Raw genomic sequence first — 20893 nt, forward strand, 5'->3', positions numbered from 1 at the left:
GCGGGTCGTCTGCGGCCGCCGCGATGAAGGCGGGCTCGGGCGATCAGGGCAGCCCCCCGTGCTTCCTGCGCTTCCCGCGGCCTGTGCGGGTGGTAAGTGGCGCCGAAGCCGAGCTCAAATGCGTGGTCCTGGGGGAGCCGCCGCCCATTGTCGTGTGGGAGAAGGGCGGGCAGCAGCTGGCGGCCTCGGAGCGCCTGAGCTTCCCGGCCGACGGCGCCGAGCACGGCCTGCTGCTGAGCGGCGCGCTGCCCACCGACGCGGGGGTCTACGTGTGCCGCGCCCGCAACGCAGCCGGGGAGGCCTACGCGGCGGCTGCCGTCACGGTGCTGGAGCCGCCGACCCCCGAGCCAGAGCCCCAGCCCGCTGAGCGCCCGCTGCCGCCGCCGGGGACCGGGGAGAGCGCGCCCGTGTTTCTGACGGGGCCTCAGTCGCAGTGGGTGCTGCGGGGAGCCGAAGTGGTGCTGACATGCCAGGTGGGGGGCATTCCCGCGCCCGTGCTGTACTGGGAGAAGGACGGGATGGCCCTGGACGAAGTGTGGGACAGCAGCCACTTCGTGCTCGAGCCGGGCCGCGCCGAGGGCGGCGGGGGCGCGAGCCTGGCCCTGCGCATCCTGGCGGCGCGGCTGCCCGACTCTGGCGTCTACGTGTGCCACGCCCGCAACGCGCATGGCCACGCGCAGGCCGGCGCGCTGCTCCAGGTGCACCAGCCCCGCGAGAGCCCGCCCCAGGACCCCGACGAGGCCCCCAAGCCTGTGGTGGAGCCGGTCAAGTGCGCGCCCAAGACCTTCTGGGTGAACGAGGGCAAGCACGCCAAGTTCCGCTGCTACGTGATGGGCAAACCCGAGCCTGAGATCGAATGGCACTGGGAGGGCCGCCCTCTGCTCCCCGACCGCCGCCGCCTCATGTACCGCGACCGCGACGGCGGCTTCGTGCTCAAGGTGCTCTACTGCCAGGCCAAGGACCGCGGGCTCTATGTGTGCGCCGCTCGCAACTCAGCGGGCCAGACGCTCAGCGCCGTGCAGCTGCACGTTAAAGGTACGGTGGCGCCCCCTCCCAGGCCCTCCGAACTCCAGCCCCGCTCGGCCCCTGAGCTGCACGGAAGACGGTGGGGAGAGGGGAGGAGGAGCATTAAGGTCCCATTTCCTGCCTGCCTACCTCCTCCCAGGGATTCGGGTTTAGTAGGTCTCCAGGGTACCCAGGAACTTCTTAGCAAACTCCGCGAGTGATTCTGAGACATGTGGTGGCAAGCCTCCCTTTAAGAAGAGCTTGATGGACGAACAGAGAGGGGCCTAGAACTCTTCTAGTCCAGTGGTTTTCAACCTTTGTTATTTTACTTCCCCTCCCCCAATGGAAACGCTATCTGGGCCCCCAATATATAAGAAAGAGAAAAGCATCACTTTATGGCTGTAAATGTCTAAGTCCGGATTTATAAAGCCAGTCAATGAGAACAAGGGAGTTTTATTGAATACACGCATTGTAAGTGGAAGCTGCGTTCCTCATCGAGTCTATGGGATAGGCCTAGGCAGGCATCACGTTGAGAAACTCTTAATTCACACCAAAGGTAAACTTGAGGAATAAAACCACCCTGCGATTTTCGACTATTCTTTCATTAGACTGCGCTTCCCGAGTTTGCAAGAAGAGGAAGGTGAAGGAGAGAAAATTTATATTTCAAAGTCGAGTCACCAACAATATCTAATAAATGCTCATAAACAGAGAACAAGGGAGAAGCACCCCAAACTCACACTGAAAGTTAAAGCCCTTCATAATAGGAATTCATCACAACTCGCAGGGTTATATCTTTACTGGTTGTTGCCCAGCTTTTTCCCTCGGAGGCAAAAAAGTTGGCAAACCTCCTGAGCCTGGCCTGGCACACATTCAAGCATGTGGCACCTGTGCCACAGTGGTGGCCTCATGGGAATGGTGATATGCATACTCTGTCCAGGCGGACAACACTCTAACTCCAGCAAGAGGAAAATGCCCTGTGGGAAGTCAGACCTTCCCAGACCTACATGACAAATGCGCTTTTCCAGCAGCCCAGGGGGACCCACGAGTCATTTCCAGCACCGTGCTTTCTTTTTGTGAATTGCAGTTTTGAAAATGCTTATATACTTTTAAAAGGAAGTTCAACTCAGACCCTTGCAGAATTTGTGCAGTGCTTCTGAGGGGTCCCAAGGAATGGTTTGAAAAATCACTGATGTGGTCCGAGCCCTTCTATCCCTTTCCCTACTTTACAGATAAGGAAACTGAGGCCCAGGATCACCAAAATGGCCTAGCTCAAGGTGATGTGGCTAGTGAGTGTCAGGGTCAGATGAGAATTTAGGCCATCTGGCTTCGCTTCTGGAGGTTTTTCTCTGATTCCACAGTGAATACTGGCTCCGGGAGAAAAGCAAACGGCGTGAGCTCATCTGGATTTAGGCAGATGACGATGCCAGGAGAAGTCTTTCTCCAGGTCTGACCCTCTCCAGAGCCTTCTCTGATCTTTCCCCTTTCCATAGAGCCCCGTCTCCGCTTCTCAAGGCCCCTGCAGGACGTGGAGGGCCGGGAGCATGGGATTGCCGTGCTGGAGTGCAAAGTACCCAACTCCCGCATCCCTACAGCCTGGTTCCGGGAGGACCAACGGCTGCTGCCCTGCCGAAAGTATGAACAGATCGAGGAGGGCACCATCAGGCGCCTCATCATCCACAGGCTGAAAGCAGATGACGATGGCGTCTACCTGTGCGAGATGCGGGGCCGGGTGCGCACTGTGGCCAACGTGACAGTCAAAGGTCAGCTGGCCAGCGGGGGAAGGCCAAGGCTGAGGCAGGCAGGTGCCCCAACCCCAGGCTGATGGACTCTCATTCGCATCTCAGGGCCCATTGTGAAGCGGCTGCCCCGGAAGCTGGATGTCCTAGAGGGCGAGAACGCAGTGCTGCTGGTAGAGACACAAGAGGCTGGAGTCGAGGGGCACTGGAGCCGTGATGGGGAGGACCTGCCAACCACGTGCCAGAGCAGCTCCGGCCACATGCATGCCCTGGTCCTTCCGGGTGTCACCCGAGAAGATGCTGGCGAGGTCACCTTTAGCCTGGGCAACTCCCGTACCACCACTCTTCTCAGAGTCAAATGTGAGGGCAAGAAAGCCCTTGGGCAGACTCTTCTAGGTCTAGACAGGAGGGCCAGGGCAGGAGGGTGACCAGATTGCAGAGTGTGGGTTGGCAAAGTGGACTTAAGGCGGGAGGGCAATGGGAGGCTGGAGCAGGGCTCGAATACAAACTCTGTTTTTGCCTCAGGTGTCAAGCACAATCCCCCGGGACCCCCGGTGTTGGCAGAGATGTTCAAGGGCCACAAGAACACAGTCCTGCTGACCTGGAAGCCTCCTGAGCCAGCTCCTGAGACCCCCTTTATCTATCGGCTAGAGCGGCAGGAAGTGGGCTCAGAAGACTGGATCCAGTGCTTTAGCATTGAGAAAGCTGGAGCCGTGGAAGTGCCGGGAGACTGTGTGCCCTCTGAGGGCGACTACCGCTTCCGCGTCTGCACGGTCAGCGAACACGGCCGCAGTCCCCACGTTGTGTTCCATGGGTCTGCTCACCTTGGTGAGTCGGCCCCGCCAGACCTGGCCTGTCGGTGGCTCTGTCCCAAGTCGCACCCCCTCCTCCCTTTTAAGAGGACAGACTCCTTAGTCTCTGTCCTCTTAAATGCCTTCCACTGGTGAACCTCTGCCCTCTGCCACCACTGTGGTTCTGATGGTTGCGCTCTGTCCGCACACATTCAAGCATGTGGCACCTGTGCCACAGTGGTGGCCTCATGGGAATGGTGATATGCATACTCTGTCCAGGCGGACAACACTCTAACTCCAGCAAGAGGAAAATGCCCTGTGGGAAGTCAGACCTTCCCAGACCTACATGACAAATGCGCTTTTCCAGCAGCCCAGGGGGACCCACGAGTCATTTCCAGCACCGTGCTTTCTTTTTGTGAATTGCAGTTTTGAAAATGCTTATATACTTTTAAAAGGAAGTTCAACTCAGACCCTTGCAGAATTTGTGCAGTGCTTCTGAGGGGTCCCAAGGAATGGTTTGAAAAATCACTGATGTGGTCCAAGCCCTTCTATCCCTTTCCCTACTTTACAGATAAGGAAACTGAGGCCCAGGATCACCAAAATGGCCTAGCTCAAGGTGATGTGGCTAGTGAGTGTCAGGGTCAGATGAGAATTTAGGCCATCTGGCTTCGCTTCTGGAGGTTTTTCTCTGATTCCACAGTGAATACTGGCTCCGGGAGAAAAGCAAACGGCGTGAGCTCATCTGGATTTAGGCAGATGACGATGCCAGGAGAAGTCTTTCTCCAGGTCTGACCCTCTCCAGAGCCTTCTCTGATCTTTCCCCTTTCCATAGAGCCCCGTCTCCGCTTCTCAAGGCCCCTGCAGGACGTGGAGGGCCGGGAGCATGGGATTGCCGTGCTGGAGTGCAAAGTACCCAACTCCCGCATCCCTACAGCCTGGTTCCGGGAGGACCAACGGCTGCTGCCCTGCCGAAAGTATGAACAGATCGAGGAGGGCACCATCAGGCGCCTCATCATCCACAGGCTGAAAGCAGATGACGATGGCGTCTACCTGTGCGAGATGCGGGGCCGGGTGCGCACTGTGGCCAACGTGACAGTCAAAGGTCAGCTGGCCAGCGGGGGAAGGCCAAGGCTGAGGCAGGCAGGTGCCCCAACCCCAGGCTGATGGACTCTCATTCGCATCTCAGGGCCCATTGTGAAGCGGCTGCCCCGGAAGCTGGATGTCCTAGAGGGCGAGAACGCAGTGCTGCTGGTAGAGACACAAGAGGCTGGAGTCGAGGGGCACTGGAGCCGTGATGGGGAGGACCTGCCAACCACGTGCCAGAGCAGCTCCGGCCACATGCATGCCCTGGTCCTTCCGGGTGTCACCCGAGAAGATGCTGGCGAGGTCACCTTTAGCCTGGGCAACTCCCGTACCACCACTCTTCTCAGAGTCAAATGTGAGGGCAAGAAAGCCCTTGGGCAGACTCTTCTAGGTCTAGACAGGAGGGCCAGGGCAGGAGGGTGACCAGATTGCAGAGTGTGGGTTGGCAAAGTGGACTTAAGGCGGGAGGGCAATGGGAGGCTGGAGCAGGGCTCGAATACAAACTCTGTTTTTGCCTCAGGTGTCAAGCACAATCCCCCGGGACCCCCGGTGTTGGCAGAGATGTTCAAGGGCCACAAGAACACAGTCCTGCTGACCTGGAAGCCTCCTGAGCCAGCTCCTGAGACCCCCTTTATCTATCGGCTAGAGCGGCAGGAAGTGGGCTCAGAAGACTGGATCCAGTGCTTTAGCATTGAGAAAGCTGGAGCCGTGGAAGTGCCGGGAGACTGTGTGCCCTCTGAGGGCGACTACCGCTTCCGCGTCTGCACGGTCAGCGAACACGGCCGCAGTCCCCACGTTGTGTTCCATGGGTCTGCTCACCTTGGTGAGTCGGTCCCGCCAGACCCGGCCTGTCGGTGGCTCTGTCCCAAGTCGCACCCCCTCCTCCCTTTTGCAGTCCTTAGTCTCTGTCCTCTTAAATGCCTTCCACTGGTGAACCTCTGCCCTCTGCCACCACTGTGGTTCTGATGGTTGCGCTCTGTCCCCATCTCAGTGCCCACAGCTCGCTTGGTGGCAGGTCTGGAGGATGTGCAGGTATATGATGGGGAAGATGCCGTCTTCTCCCTCGATCTCTCCACCATCATCCAGGGCACCTGGTTCCTTAACGGGGAGGAGCTCAAGAGTACTGAGCCAGAAGGCCAGGTGGAGCCTGGGGCCCTGCGGTACCGTGTGGAGCACAAGGGCCTACAGCACAGACTCATCCTTCAAGGCGTCAAGCACCAGGACAGCGGGGCCCTGGTTGGCTTTAGCTGCCCAGGTGTGCAGGACTCAGCAGCCCTCACCATCCAAGGTTGGTGCTGGGTGGGATCAGGGTGGGCACACAGGGCCAAGACACAAATCCTGCTGGAAAAATAAAGCAGATGCTGTTCATACTTCTCGTATCTAGTCCAAGGAGTAAAGAACATCCATGTTGGGCTCAGATAGAGGATTCAGTGGACCAGAAGGCCAGTTTCACCCTACATGCATCGTACATGGGACCCTTTGTTAATTCGTCAGCATCTTATCCAAATTCTCTGGGATGCTTTGTGGTTTATGGAATTCTGTTGCATTTGTCATTTCAGAGACACAGACCCTGGCCCCTAGCTTCCTGCCCTGTTATATAATCACTAATATTGTCATAGTTATTTCCTATGTGCTAGTCACAGTTTTAATCACTTTATATATATTAATTAACACAGTGTTCTCAATAGCCCTATAAGGTAGGTCCTATGTCATCCTATTTTACAGATGGGGAAACTGAGGCATGGAGCGTAAGTAACCTGTCCAAAGAAAGTCACAGAGCTAATGAGTGGTGGTACTGGAGTATGAACCTAGGCAGTCTGGCTCCAGAATCACGTTCTGTCACCTGTGGAGACAGGGAGAGACTGAGTGCCTGAAAAGGACAGTTCTTGGTGGAGGTCTGAAAGTTTAGGGAGCATGCTGGGATTTGCCATCTCATAATCACTGGAGATTATTAGGCCAACCAAGGAATTCCTCGGCGCCAAAGCACAGGGTCTTGAGGCGGTCAGCTGACGGCATCACAGGAAGAGGGCAAAGTAAGACATAATCAGCAGCCAGAGCAGTGTTTCCAAAATGCAATCTGAATCACTGACATCAGAGTCACCTGGAGGGCCGGGTCGTAATGCAGATTCCCAGGCCCTTATACAGCTGGGAAGGGGCTGTCGAGGATCTGCATTTTGAGCAGGCTCCCTAGGAATTTTTATGCACACTGAAACCACTGCTCTTCGGAGCTGGCATGTAAGCCCAAACCAAATTTTTAAAACTCAAAACAAACAAACAAACAAAAAACCTCCAACAAATGCGTGGGCAGCAGCTGTCTAGACTGATGTTCCCACCCCGCTGCACTGAGCACATTCACCAGGGAGAGAGGGGTGCTTCTCCCAGACAGAGCACCCTGCCTACTGCGTGTGACCACACTTCTCCCCACACAGAGAGCCCAGTGCACATCCTGAACCCCCAGGACAAGGTGTCATTGACCTTCACGACCTCGGAGCAGGTGGTACTGACGTGTGAGCTCTCCAGGGTGGACTTCCCAGCGAGCTGGTACAAAGATGGGCAGAAGGTGGACGAGAGTGAGTCGCTGGTGGTGAAGATGGATGGGCGCAAACACTGCCTGGTCCTGCCTGCGGCTGAAGTCCGAGACAGCGGCGAGTTTGAGTGCAGGACAGAAGGGGTCTCAGCTTTCTTCAGTGTCACTATCCAAGGTCAGGAACCATGGCAACCTAGGCTCCTCCAGTTAAGGCTGACTCTGGGGGCCATGCAAGTCCTGCCTCCTGGTCTGCTTGCTTGAGGGAGGTCTGTTCCAGGGAGATCCTGGTGGGCCAGGGAACGTGTTTTCAGATCACTCCGCACTGGCTTCTTAATCCTCGCATGCAGCAACACCTTCAAACACTGGCCCACTGCAAACTCTCTGGTAAATCCAACTAAGGGAAGGCGAGTGGGAGCTAACATTTATTGAACATCTACTCGCTAAGTACTATGCCAGATGCTTCAGATATACACTTTGATTTAATCTTCACAACTAGATGAGGGGCAGTATATCTCCAGTTCACAGATTAAGAAACTGAGGCTCAGAGAGGTTATGTAACTTGCCCATTGTCACACAGCCAGCAAGCACTCGAGCTGGGTTCACACCCAGGACTGTGCTTATCCCACTGCCCCAGGCAGCCAGAGTCAAAGGGAAGCATTAAATGCAGTGGTCCAGTGGTTCTCAGAAGCCAGTCCTTGTTCTGGCTGCTTCAGAAGTCCTGAGGAAACTTGTTATAAGTGCATATGCCCAGGTCCTCCAGACCATCAGAGTCAATCCACATGACAGGGCTTGGGGATCCACTCTGGGAAGGCCGCTTGGGGACCACTGACCCAGCTCATCTCACTTTAAGTGGAAATCCTGTTTCAACACCATTGCCAGAATGTTCTCTAGCCTCTGCCTGAATGCACCCAGTGACAGGAAGCTTACTGCCTGTAGGAAGCAGCTTTCCCACTATGGCACCCCTAAGTCATTCCCACCTTCTTCCCCACCTGGGACCAGTGCCCCAGAGGCTTCTTTGTAAAAGCAGCAAGCCTGGCCTTGATGTGGCCTGTGACAGTTGACTTCCTCTCTGCCTAGACGAAGGCTCTCTGTGTCTCCCTCCCTCCCTCCATGTCCCGACCTAGTGACCTCTGATCCTCTGGGGACTTAGCAAACACTCCGAAGCCACATGATCTCCTGTCATGCCCCACCTGCCACACCCACAGTATCCCACACCCCCATTACCCCGGAGCCCCCTGCTCGGCATGGCCTTAACCCTCCCAATGTCCTCTAGAGAGGAGACTACGTCCTGGGCAAGTCGCCAGAGTGGACACATGTCTGTGGGGGGTTATCTCTGTGACCCTTCCTTTGCTCCTCCTCAGACCCCCCAGTGCACATCCTGAATCCCCAGGAGCATGTGTTCGTGCATGCCATAACCTCTGAGTGTGTCATGCTGACCTGTGAGGTGGACCGAGAGGATGCCCCTGTGCAGTGGTACAAGGATGGACAGGAGGTGGAGGCGAGTGACTTCGTGGTGCTAGAGAACGAAGGACCCCATCACCACCTGGTGCTGCCCGCTGCCCAGCCCCCCGATGGGGGCGAGTTTCAGTGTGTCGCTGGAGACGAGCGTGCCTGCTTCACCGTCACCATCACAGGTGGGGGTCCAGTCAGGCCCGTGGGACAGGAGAAAGCACCTTCTGCCCCTGTTTGGGAAGCTGTCACACTCTAACTTCTGGGCCATTATTTACAGCTCCTGCCTTCCTCCCCCAACTGATCACATACCCCCCTTTCTCCCCAACCCATGGTCTGCACCCCGAGGCTCAGTCACTGCAGGAAACACATTGTCAATAAAGCACTGGTCATAGCTACACAAGTCACAGGGAAGCCCTGCCTTCTCCATTCTCCTGGAGACCCCTGCCAAGGGGAGCTTGAGGGGAGGCAGTGCTACCAAAGGGCAGGGTCCGGAGGAGGTGGACACTGGAGAGGTCAGAAGATCTGAGGCCTGCGGGAGACCCCAGCTCCATCTGGGCACCCAGCCCTCCTCTCCCCAGTTTTACCCTTCGTACTGTCCCAACCTAGAAAATGTAGAATGTTCTGCAGCGGAGGCTGACACCGTGGCCCCCACCATGCCACCGTGGCCCTGATGTGTTTGGTGACTGGTTTTGTCTCCAGCCGTGACTGATTCTCTGAGCAGCTATGAGCCACAATCCAAGGAAGGGCCCTCTGATTCAATATGTGGCACATTTTCCAGGAGTAGGGCAGGCGTGGATCAGGCAGAGCAGCAGGGCCCATTGGTCTCAGCCCCTGATGCCTGGCCACGCCATCCCTGTCCTCCAGATGTCTCCTCGTGGATCGTGTACCCCAGTGGCAAGGTCTACGTGGCAGCCGTGCGCCTAGAGCGCGTGGTGCTGACCTGCGAGCTATGCCGGCCCTGGGCCGAGGTGCGCTGGACCAAGGATGGTGAAGAGGTGGCAGAGAGTCCGGCCCTGCTCCTGCAGAAGGAAGACACCATCCGCCGCCTGGTGCTGCCCGCTGTCCAGCTCGAGGACTCCGGCGAGTACTTGTGTGAAATCGATGACGAGTCAGCCTCCTTCACCGTCACTGTCACAGGTGTGGGCCTACCCGAGCTGCCCGGGGTCACCAGAGAACAGTCCTGAGCCCTTGGAGAAGATGGCCACATAGCCCCTAGCTAGCACACTGGGGAGGAGGGAGGTGGGGCTATGGGTGCATGTGCCAGGGCTCTCTGCCTGGAAGAGCTTGGGGCCCCTATGTGAGTGAGCAGGCTCCTCCCCGGCACCCAAGGCCAGGAATAGCTATTCTCCACCAGCTCATTTACTGAGCACGTTCATGTGCCAGGAGGGTAACGGATATGCAATGCAGACCTAGCCCCTGTTCTCAGAGAGCTGCCAGTCTAGCTGGGGCAGCCACTGTTAACCAGGGGTCACAAATGGGCAACCCCCAGGGCCCCAATGCAGCCCACAGACGTGTTTTGTTTGGCCTGCAGAGTCTTACCAAAATCAGGACAGTTCAAATAACAATCCGGAGTTATGCGTCCTCTTGAAAAAGCCGAAGACCCGGCGGCTCTGGTCTCGCTTCCCCCCATGGCGACGAACAGCTGGCGCTGAGTAGCAGCCGACCCCATAATACGGGGCTCACATTCCTATCCCACCCTCCCCACCCTTCCTTTCTGCTTCTCCCCAGACCTCTTCAGCCACTGACCTTACCTACCCGGCCCCTGTGGGCATTTGTGTTTGCGACCCCTATGTTAAATCAATAAACATGCAAATAAATGCACAGTGACACTTCATGACAAGTACTATGAGGGACAAGGGCAGAGGGCTCAGGAGAACAAAGCAGCAGTGTCAGGGAGGGCCTCGCAGAAAGTCACCATGCCACCCTGGGCTGGGCTCCAGATGCAGACAGACATACCTGCCTCCCTCCTGGAGCTCACAGCCTGGCAGGAAGACCAGACACTGTAGAGCAGCGATCCCCAACCTTTTTGGCACCAGGGACCGGTGCTCCTATGAGAATCTAATGCCTGATGATCTGAGGTGGAGCTGAGGCGGTGATACTGGTGCTGGGAGCGGCTGCAAATACAGATGAAGCTTCGCTCACTGGCCTGCCGATCACCTCTTGCTGTGCAGTCTGATTCCTAACAGGACATGGACCGGTACCCGTCTGTGGCCCTGGGATTGGGAACCCCTGCTGTACAGGGTCTTAAGAGTGTGGGCTGTTAAGTGTCATGATAGAGTACAGTGAGAGCCCAAGGCTGGGGGGCTGCTAACCTGGCTGGCAGGCAGTAAGTCCCTTCAAAACAGATACTTGGAGCAGAAGTTGTTAGCTGAGCAGGGGTCAGGGTTTGGACTGAGTTTGGGGGAGAATATTCAAAGCGGGAAAAGCACAGGACATCTACGGAAGTGATGGTCATTCAGTGCTGGAAGTTTTGGGACTGCAGCCCACAGTACCATTCCCAGTGCGCAGGTGTGGGGGGTGAAGGTTTCGGGGTGTCGCAGGACCTAAGAAGTTTTGAGTGGCACAGAAGAACCCTACTGTCTGCATTGGAGCAACCACCTTGCTGCTGCCACGGCCTTATTGCCCCCTCGCCTTCCCTGCCCTAGGAATAATGCATTGGCTTAGGCCGAGCTGCTTAGGGCCCCTCTCTCCCTGCACCCTAAATAGTACAACCTGGCACACACAAGCCCACAAAGTCAAAGAGACCTTTTTGCACATGTTTTGGCCTGTAGCGAGTCCCTTCAGGCTCTCACACCCCAAGCCCTGGCCAGAAATCATGGCCGCAACTGTACACATGCCAGCCCACATTTGACCTCACAAAACACCAGATTCTTCACAAGGAAGTTCACACACCACCACCTTGGCTGTAGGCCGGGGAGAATCAAGTCTAATGACAGGCTGAGGTCTCATAGCTGTGCAGGCACCCCAGCCGCATCGCTCCACCCTGTCCTCCCCCCACTGCCCCCATGCCCTTCCCCACCCCTCAGACAGCCACACTCTGCAATTGACTAGCTTTCTGGGCCCTAGAGAATCAGCCTGCATCCTCTAGACTCTCAGAACAAGCCCAGGTAGGGAGGTGGATTGCAGAGGCAGAGGGGACTGAGTGTGTGCCAGCAGCATGTGGGCCCAAGCTTACGCCTCTGCAAAAAGAGATGGGGAAGCTAGCAGTTCCCCAGCCCAGCCACAAGGGGGCCGAATGCTAAAGGAGCGCTAAAGTATCCTGGAGACAAGATTCTAGGAGAACCCCCAGGGTGCGTGGTCATGTGGGCAGGCTCTGGCTCAGTGCAACGTCTTAGTCTTCTCCCGCATTGACATAGTTTTCTCTCTGTGGAGGAATAATCACTTCCGAGCAGTTGGAGACAAACTCCCGGAATCAGCCAGCGTTTAGTGTCCCTGGGGAACTCTCAGACAGGTGTTGGCAACTCTTATGCACAGATGCAAAAATCATTACTGAGTTCCTGCAAACCTTGGCTCAGAATCCCTATCACTGCTTGCAGAGTCTGAGCCCCCCTTTAACAGATGGTAGCTCCTCCTCCTGCTCTGGAGTAGGTGTAGCCAGCTGTGACCCTAAGGAAGTTGCTTAATCACTCTGTGCCTCAATTTCCTCACCTGGAAAACAGGGATAAAACAATGCCGACTTTCTAGGAGGCTTAAATGTGTAAAGTGCTTAGGACTGTTCCTGGAATTTGGGGAAGTGGTATATAAGTATTTGCTATTACAAATCCACTGTCCCTTATCCACAATTCTGAAAGCCAAAAATCTCTGATAATCAAAAGTTTGGTATTCAAAGTCACTTTAGGAAACCTGAGCTTGACTGCTGTAAATCTATTGGTACTCTTTAACTATCCTGCTTAGCGTGAACACATCTCTATGTTACACTGACGAATTGTTAATGTGATTGATTATGGGGGTTGCCCTAGTGGGGGCCAGGGGAGCTGGGTATGTGACGTGTGATAAATGCACCATTTCTGGAATCCGAAGCATTCTGGATTTTGTCACACCGCTGGCCGCAGGGATTTCAGAGAACAGATTGTAGACCTATGAGTCCTTGTTGTTATCCTCATTACTCTTATCATTGTGGGTGACAGGGACTTCATGCTGCCAGATGGCTGCAGGGAGGCTGATGGTAAGTTTGTGACAGCTGTGGTTGCCTCCACTCTGCAGAGCCCCCTGTGCGCATCATATACCCCCGTGATGAGGTGACCTTGATCGCCGTGAGCTTGGAGTGTGTGGTGCTGATGTGTGAGCTGTCGAGGGAGGATGCCCCAGTGCGCTGGTACAAGGATGGGCTGGAGGTGGAGGAGAGCGAGGCTCTGGTGCTGGAGAGTGACGGGCCCCGCCGCCGCTTGGTGCTGCCCGCTGCCCAGCCCGAGGATGGGGGCGAGTTTGTGTGCGATGCCGGAGATGACTCAGCCTTCTTCACTGTCACTGTCACAGGTGGGCAGTCTCTGCAGCACTCTGGGAAGCTAAAGAGGCAGGAGGTTGAGGGACAGATATCCAAACCTCCCATTTCCTATGTCTTAGGGGCCCCTACTGGCCCACACAGCCTTCCCCTTCTCTAGCCTCCTCTCCCCCCTCAGCCCCCTTATTCTCAGCCATCAGAGAGCCCTGACTGGCCCAAATCGGGTCAGGACAGTGACCAGGGGCCTGGTGGAGAGAGTCCAGCAATTAGCAGTACTCGTTCATTCATTTATTCAACAAATACTTGTTGAGCAGCTGCTGTGTGCTCTGCACTGTTCTACGCTGACAGGTGCAGTAGTGAACCAGTAAGAGAAAACCTCCTGTCTTCACGGAGCTTGCATTCTAATGAAGGTGGACAGATAACGAATAAGTGAAATAGATGCCTTATCAGGTGGTATAAGTGCATCAGAGGCAAAGCTGGGACGGGGTAGGAAATGGGGGCAGAGTAGGAGGAGGTGCATTGGGGTCAGACAGATCTGGGCTACCTCTTTTTGTCCATGTGACCTTGAACAAGTAAGTCACTTTCCTCTAAAGAGGCCTCAGGTCCTCATCTGTAAAGTGAAGCCAGCAGCAGGACCCCTGCTGGGAGTGTCAGGAGTGGGGAGAAAGGAGCCGCAATGTGCTTAGCACAGCACCTGGCACACAGTAAGTGCCCAGTAATTGTAGCTGGTACCTCCCCCAAGAGCTGCGCTGTGAAGGGGAAGGGCCGAGAAGCCAGCAGGTGAGACTGAGCCTACGTGCCCCTCTCTCTGTCCACCCACCAGCCCCACCAGAGAGGATTGTGCGCCCAGCAGCCCGTTCCCTGGACCTGCAGTTTGGGGCCCCAGGGCGAGTGGAGCTGCGCTGCGAGGTGGCCCCTGCTGGCTCCCAGGTACGCTGGTACAAAGATGGGCTGGAGGTAGAAGCATCGGATGCCCTGCAGCTGGGTGCTGAGGGGCCCACTCGCACCCTGACCCTGCCCCACGCCCAGCCCGAGGATGCTGGGGAATATGTGTGTGAGACCCATGATGAAGCTGTCACCTTCAATGTCAGCCTGGCTGGTGGGTGCTCCTGGCAAGCCTGGGTGGGGGAGGTGAGAGCAAGCCTGAGCTGATCTTCTCCTCTCTCTGTCCAGAGCCCCCAGTCCAGTTCCTTGCCCCAGAGGCAGCCCCCGGGCCACTCTGTGTGGCCCCCGGGGAGCCGGTGGTGCTGAGCTGTGAACTGTCGCGGGCTGGTGCCCCTGTCTTCTGGAGCCACAATGGGAGGCCGGTGCAGGAGGGCAAGGGCTTGGAGCTGCGCACGGAGGGCCCCCGGCGCATTCTCTGCATCCAGGCCGCAGAGCCCGCCCATGCAGGCCTCTACACCTGTCAGTGCGGGGTGGCCCCGGGAGCCCCCAGCTTCAGCTTCACTGTCCAAGTGGCTGGTGAGTACAGCCTGGGCAGGAAGCCTGAGAGTTGCACCCCAAACCCATGAGTTTCCCTGCTTCTCAAGCACGCCTGTCCACTCCTTGTCCCACCTCTCAATACCTTTCCCCGTCTTGCCTCCCACTGCCCTCCTTATAGCCCTAGAGCCGCTTCCTCCCAGTGACCCCCGGCTCTGCCCCCACAGAGTCCCCCGTGCGGGTGGTGGCCCCCGAGGTGGCCCAGACGAGGGTTTGCAGCACCCCAGGTGGGGACCTAGAGCTGGTGGTGCACCTCTCCGGGCCGGGGGCCACTGTGCGCTGGTACAAGGATGGGGAGCGACTGGTGAGCCTGGGGCGGGTGCAGCTGGAGCAGGCCGGGGCGAGGCAGGTGCTGCGGGTGCGGGGGGCACGGAGCAGGGACGCTGGGGAGTACCTGTGCGACGCACCCCAGGACAGCCGCATCTTCCTCGTCAGTGTGGAAGGTAACAGTGCACCCCTCACACCCTTTGGCCCCTGGCCCCCCAAGGTCCATCCCCCCCACCATTCTGGAGCCCCCTAATTCTACACCCCATCTGGCTGCCTCTGGCTCCAACCAATTCATGTACAACTGTTCCTTGGATGGGGCCTCAGGTCTTCCTTGTCCTGGAACCCTCGAATAAGAGGAGGCATAGCATAGTGGTTAAAAGCAGGGCCTCCAGAGTGACCCACCCAAGTTCCAATCTGGATTCTGCTTCCCAATAGTTGTGTGACACTGGCAAGTAGCTAAACCTCTCTGAGCCCCAGCTCTGAAGTGTGGGGATAGTGCTTATCTTATAGGACTATTGTGACAGTTAAATGAGATAAATAGGGTCTATAATAAATGACTTGTTATTATTAGGGAGTCAGAGAGGTGGGGTGCCAGGCCAGGATTTAGAGAAGCTGGCCAAGAGTGGCAGAGAGTTGGCATCTAACCCTTTGAGACACCCCTATGGCTGACATACAGTAGGCCTCCAAACAGGTCTGTTAAATAACTGGGAGTGAGGGCCTCTACCCTCTGAATGGGGGGATGAATGGGAGGGATGAGGAGAGACCCAGCCGACCTCACTGCCTGACCGCCTCCCACCAGAACCACCACTGGTGAAGCTGGTCTCCGAGCTGACACCACTAACTGTCCATGAGGGCGATGATGCCACATTCCGGTGTGAAGTCTCCCCTCCAGACGCCGATGTCACCTGGCTGCGCAATGGGGCCGTTGTCACTCCAGGGCCCCAGCTAGAGATGGCCCAGAATGGCTCAAGCCGAACATTGACTGTACGAGGGTGCCAGCTCCAGGATGCGGGAACCGTGACTGCCCGAGCAGGGGGCACAGCCACAAGTGCCCGGCTCCACGTTCGAGGTTTGGTCCTGATGGGGAAGAAACAGTCTTGTTCCCTGTATCTGTTCTCCCAGTCCCAGCTCTAGCAGCCTTACCCTTGTGTCCAAGGACAGACTGGTGAGAAGGAGCAGGGGGTCGCCTCCAGGCTCCATGACAACCGTCTCCCTTCCTCCCCAGAAATGGAGTTGCTATTCCTTCGGCGGCTGCAGGATATGCGGGTGGAAGAAGGCCAGGACGTGTGCCTCGAAGTGGAGACAGGCCGAGTGGGTGCGGCAGGGGCCGTGCGCTGGGTGAGAGGTGGGGAGCCCCTACCCCACGACTCTCGCCTGTCCATGGCCCAGGATGGCCATGTCTACCGTCTCTTCATCCACGGCGTCGTACTGGCTGACCAGGGCACCTACGGCTGCGAGAGCCACCACGATCGAACCTTGGCCAGGCTCAGTGTAAGGCGTGAGTGCCCCATGCTCTCCTAACATATTGCCTGCCCCATGGCACAGCCTTTCTGAGCTGGCCCAGGGCCCCCTCAGACACCCACCCAAGTGCCTCTCACTGGTGAGGCGAGTCAGTCCTGGATGACCTCCAGGAGTGTGACCTGAAGCAGCCTACCCAAAGCAGAACTTTTCTTTGTCTAATGTTGTCTATTCACTCAGAAGTCCATGTGGATTTTGCATTCCATTCATATGTCCAAGTTGGCTTTGCTATAAACATAAATATTATACTCCAGAAAGACTTATAGTGTTTATCCTTTAGTCACACGCCCCACGATACATGGACCCATTTCAGAAGCAGAGATAGCTGGCAAATAGCACTCCCACCCCCACGCTGGAGCCCTCCATTAACTGCGTGACCTCATGCAAATTATTTAACCTCTCTAAGCCAAATCTTCTTAAAAATGGGACTGATCCTTACTTCAAGCGTCTTTGGGAACATTAAGATAACATGAAAAATGCCCACACAGAGCTGGGTAAATGGTTCTTGTTGGTGTTACATATTCTCTTCTAATTTATTTCATTCATCTAATCATAATAAACCCGTGTGTCTCAATGCTATTTACCTTGTACAATTGGGGAAACTAAGGCCCAGAGAGGTCAAGCAGTTTGCGAAAAGTCACACAGCTCACAAATTATATGGCAGAGCTAGGGTCCGATGCTGGTATGTCTGACTCCAAATCCTGTGTTCCTTCCAGTGTCACAGCATCCCCCACCCAGACTCCTCAGTTCTCTAACCAGACCTCACTCCTTCGTGTGTCCCCTCTTCTAACCCCGATAACCACTTCTCTCCCCCCAAATCTGGTGAGCTCCCTTCTTCCTGCACCCTGGTTCTGAGTTTTGTTTAATAGGTCCTTACGAGATCGGGTGTTACGGGTAGTGCACGTAGGGCCAAGAGATGCATGAGCCCACCTAAACCTGTGCTCAGAGTTGGAAGCCTCATCCTTCCTCTCTCCCCCATCTCCCCCCACCAGCAAGGCAGCTAAGGGTGCTGCAGCCTCTGAAGGATGTGACCATCATCGAGGGGGGCAGCGCCACCTTCCAACTGGAGCTGTCCCAGGATGGCGTGACTGGGGAATGGGCCCGGGGTGGAGTCCGACTGCACCCAGGGCCCCAGTGCCACATTCATGCAGAGGGCCACACTCACCACCTGGTACTCAGTGGCTTGGGCCTGGCTGACTCAGGCTGCGTCTCCTTCACTACGGACTCCCTGCGCTGTGCAGCCAGACTCACTGTGAGAGGTGCGGTCTCTGGGACCGCTGCCCACCTGCTGACCAGCCTGGGTGTGACTCTACTGATCCCACTATCTGTGTGGCCCCCACTGACCATGCCTGTCCCAGTGTGCCCCTCGCTGACCTCTCTGCCAGCGTGTGAGTTCCCTGAATGTTTGGCCCCGTGTGGCCCCAGTGGCTGCCCTACCTAAGCGTGGCTCCACTGACCCTCCAGTCCCTGTGAACCACTGACTGTTCCACTGTGAGCATGCCTATGCCAGCGTGGTCCCCGTTGTCTGCCTGCCTGACCATGGCCCCACTGACCACTCTGAGTGTGGCCTCACTGACCATGCCTGCCTGCTGTGTCCTTCTCTGCCTGCTCGAGTGTGCTCTTCTGACCACCCAAGTCCCAATGATCCACTATTTGTGCCTAAGGGTGACTCCACTAGCAACTTTGCTTCAGTGTCCCCCATTTTTGCTTCTAGCCTAGTGTATTCCCCACTGACAACACCTGCTTAGAGCCCCCCCATTGCTCCTCTGAATCCACCGTGTCCCCCATTGTCCAGTGTCTCCTGTTCATTCTAGCCAAGTGTGGCATCCACTGGCCATGCCTGTCTGTGGGTGACTCCACTGGCATCTCTGCTTCGGTTCCCCACCATGCCCCTCCAGCACCAGCATGTCCCCTACTGACCACCTTAAAGGGTTACTGCCAGCTGGCTACTCCTGCCCCATTGACCCCTGTAACCCCACTGTGTCCTCCACTGGCCAGCATCCCCCACTGACTACTCGTCCCAGCACATCCCCCACTCACTAGTGGCTTCCACTAATCACCTTGTCAAAACCTGTCCACCACTGACACCTTGTGCCCACGTGTGTTCTCCCTGTCCCTGTAAGCTGGGTCCCCATCCTGCCCTGAGCCCTGCTCTCTCTGCACTGTCCTCCTTTTCCCACTCCCAGAGGCCCCAGTGACCATTGTGCAAGGGCCACAGGACCTTGAGGTGACCGAGGGCGACACAGCTACGTTCGAATGCGAACTTTCCCAGGCCTTGGCTGATGTCACCTGGGAGAAGGTCAGAGCCCAGCCCCATCCCAGACCACCTTGGCACCATAATAATAATAACAAAACAACTAATACTCACTGAGCAGATGTTCCTGGCACTGTACTCAGATTTACATTTAATCCTTTAATCATTACAGCAACCCTTTGAGGTAAATCTTGTTATCTCCGTGTTAGCTATAAGGAGACTGAGGCTCTATGGGGTGAGAATTGCCCAGGGACAGACAAAAGGGGTAGGACCCATATTTGAATCCAGGTTTGCCTAATTCCAGAATCCAAGCTCATGGCCAGTGCTATGGGTACATGAATCTGGGCTTCCCACGCCTGTGGCGCCCCTTCTCAGCCTTAACATCCCTAAAGGGTGACATCTTCCCAGTGAGGCTCCTGGCACAGCCCGCAGGCACAGGACGGCCCGACCCCAGCTGAGGGACACAGACAAGCATCACCGCGCCTAGAAATCGCTTGACATCAACAGAGGGCGCCGCCGCCTTCGTGGGCTGCGGTCGCCGGTGCCCAGCCGAATTCACCCCAACTCTTTGCCACTCCCGCCCCTTAGGATGGGCGCCGGCTCATCCCCAGCCCTCGGCTCAGGCTCCAGGCCCTCGGCACGCGGCGCCTTCTCCAGCTGCGGCGCTGCAGCCCCTTGGACGCCGGGAACTACAGCTGCGCGGTGGGGCCTGCTCGTGCCGGACCCGTCCGCCTGACAGTGCGCGGTGGGTACGGGGCACTACTGCGGGGGGGCACTGATGCGCACTCGGGGACTGCAGACCCGCCTTCCCCACGGACGGACTCCGGAGCTTGTTGGGAGAGGGGAGAGGTGTGGGCGTGGTCTGCTGCCTCCGCTCCGCCCCGCCCCGCCTCACGCCCCCGACTCCGCCCCAGAGCGCGTGGTGTCTGTGCTCTCCGAGCTCCGGTCGGTGCGCGCCCGCGAAGGCGACAGCGCCACGTTCGAGTGCACCGTGTCAGAGGTCGAGATCACCGGGAGCTGGAAGCTCGGAGGCCGCCCACTGAGACCTGGAGGCCGCGTCCGCATCCGACAGGAAGGTCTGGCAGACTGCATCCACTCTGGCTCCTTGCTGCCCCGCCCCCGGCGCACAGAGACCCCACCCACTAAGATAGGCCCCGCCTCCTACTAGAATGGCCCGCCCCACGACCCAACGAGCCTCTTCCCTGTTTTTCCGCGGCCCCCAGTGCTGAGCCCTCGGTCCTGGCCCGCTCCTCTTCCACCTTCGCATCCCAGTTCCGTTCACCCCAGCGCATTTATCGAGTCCGAACCGACCCAGGGACCTACTCTGGCCCTACCCTCATCCCCGAATCCTCCCCAGAGGAAGCTCTGGCCTCGCTAGCGCACCCGCCCCCTCTCAGGGAAGAAACATATTCTGGTGCTGAGCGAGCTGCGCACGGAGGAAGCCGGCGAGGTTCACTTCCAGGCAGGACCCGCCCAGTCCGTGGCTGAGCTGGAGGTGGAGGGTGAGCAACTGCGGGGGGAACCCCAGGAGTGGGCATCACATCCCTGGGACTGGCAGGCTGGCGGCTTGGTCCTAGGAACGCTGCCTCCCCCACCTCCTTTCCTCAAGGGGCTCTCCTGGGGCAGGTCACAGAGGGCAGTGGATTTCCTGAGGAGACGGGGAGGAGGAGATTTTGGGTTGGGGGTACGGAGGAACGGACTGGTGGCATAGAGATCTGAGACCAGGAGTCGAGGCTGCAAGGGCAGGGAAGATGCATTTCTCCTCCTGGGGGCCCTGAGTGTCCCTATTAACTTAAACCCTCGTTCTCCACCCCTAGCACTGCCTCTGCAGATGTGCCGCCGCCCCCCTCGCGAGAAGACGGTCCTAGTCGGCCGCCGGGCCGTGCTGGAGGTGACTGTGTCCCGCTCGGGGGACCACGTGTGCTGGTTGCGGGAGGGGGTCAAGCTGTGTCCGGGAGACAAGTACGAGCTGCGCAGCCATGGCTCCACCCACAGCCTGGTCATCCATGACGTGCGACCTGAGGACCAGGGCACCTATTGCTGCCAGGCCGGCCAGGACAGCGCGCACACGCGGCTGCTGGTAGAGGGTGAGTGAAGCCTACTGGGCAGAGGTTAGAGTGGCAGGCGGGCTGGCCAGGCAGGAAGGGTCGCCTAGGAGCAGGTGGGTGGGCTGAGACACACCTACCCCAAGGTTTTTCAGGACAAAAGATAGCAAGTTGGTTCTGGGATGTGTTGAAGGTAGGGAGTAGGGAGGCGGGAGATGTCACCCAGGCTGAGGAGAGGAGAGAGCTGTGTTCTCAACAGGAACCACTTGGTTTAGGGCAGTTGTTGCCGCCTTTC

General features: G+C 57.2%; 1 protein-coding gene across 2 annotated transcripts; it reads left to right on the forward strand.

The window, feature by feature from the left end:
- Positions 1-6: 6 nt before the first annotated feature.
- OBSL1 (obscurin like 1) lies at positions 7-20648 on the forward strand. Of its 2 annotated transcripts, XM_023529740.1 has the most exons (20): positions 7-1035; positions 2496-2765; positions 2850-3101; positions 3267-3569; positions 5607-5903; positions 7045-7317; positions 8504-8776; positions 9459-9731; positions 12798-13070; positions 13859-14134; positions 14209-14496; positions 14682-14957; positions 15581-15850; positions 16007-16279; positions 17292-17558; positions 18486-18598; positions 19142-19298; positions 19468-19629; positions 19951-20055; positions 20371-20648. In XM_023529740.1, exons 1-20 carry the CDS (start codon positions 24-26, stop codon positions 20646-20648), a joined length of 5691 nt encoding a protein of 1896 aa, XP_023385508.1. In that variant the 5' UTR covers positions 7-23. The 2 variants fall into 2 exon arrangements, with proteins under 2 accessions (XP_023385508.1, XP_011356823.1); XM_011358521.1 differs by lacking the exons at positions 12798-13070; positions 13859-14134; positions 14209-14496; ... (7 more) ...; positions 19951-20055; positions 20371-20648 and adding an exon at positions 10126-10421.
- The last annotated feature ends 245 nt before the right edge of the window (positions 20649-20893 follow it).

This window comes from Pteropus vampyrus, unplaced genomic scaffold (assembly GCF_000151845.1).
Source record: "Pteropus vampyrus isolate Shadow unplaced genomic scaffold, Pvam_2.0 Scaffold42, whole genome shotgun sequence".
Lineage (NCBI taxonomy): Eukaryota > Metazoa > Chordata > Mammalia > Chiroptera > Pteropodidae > Pteropus > Pteropus vampyrus.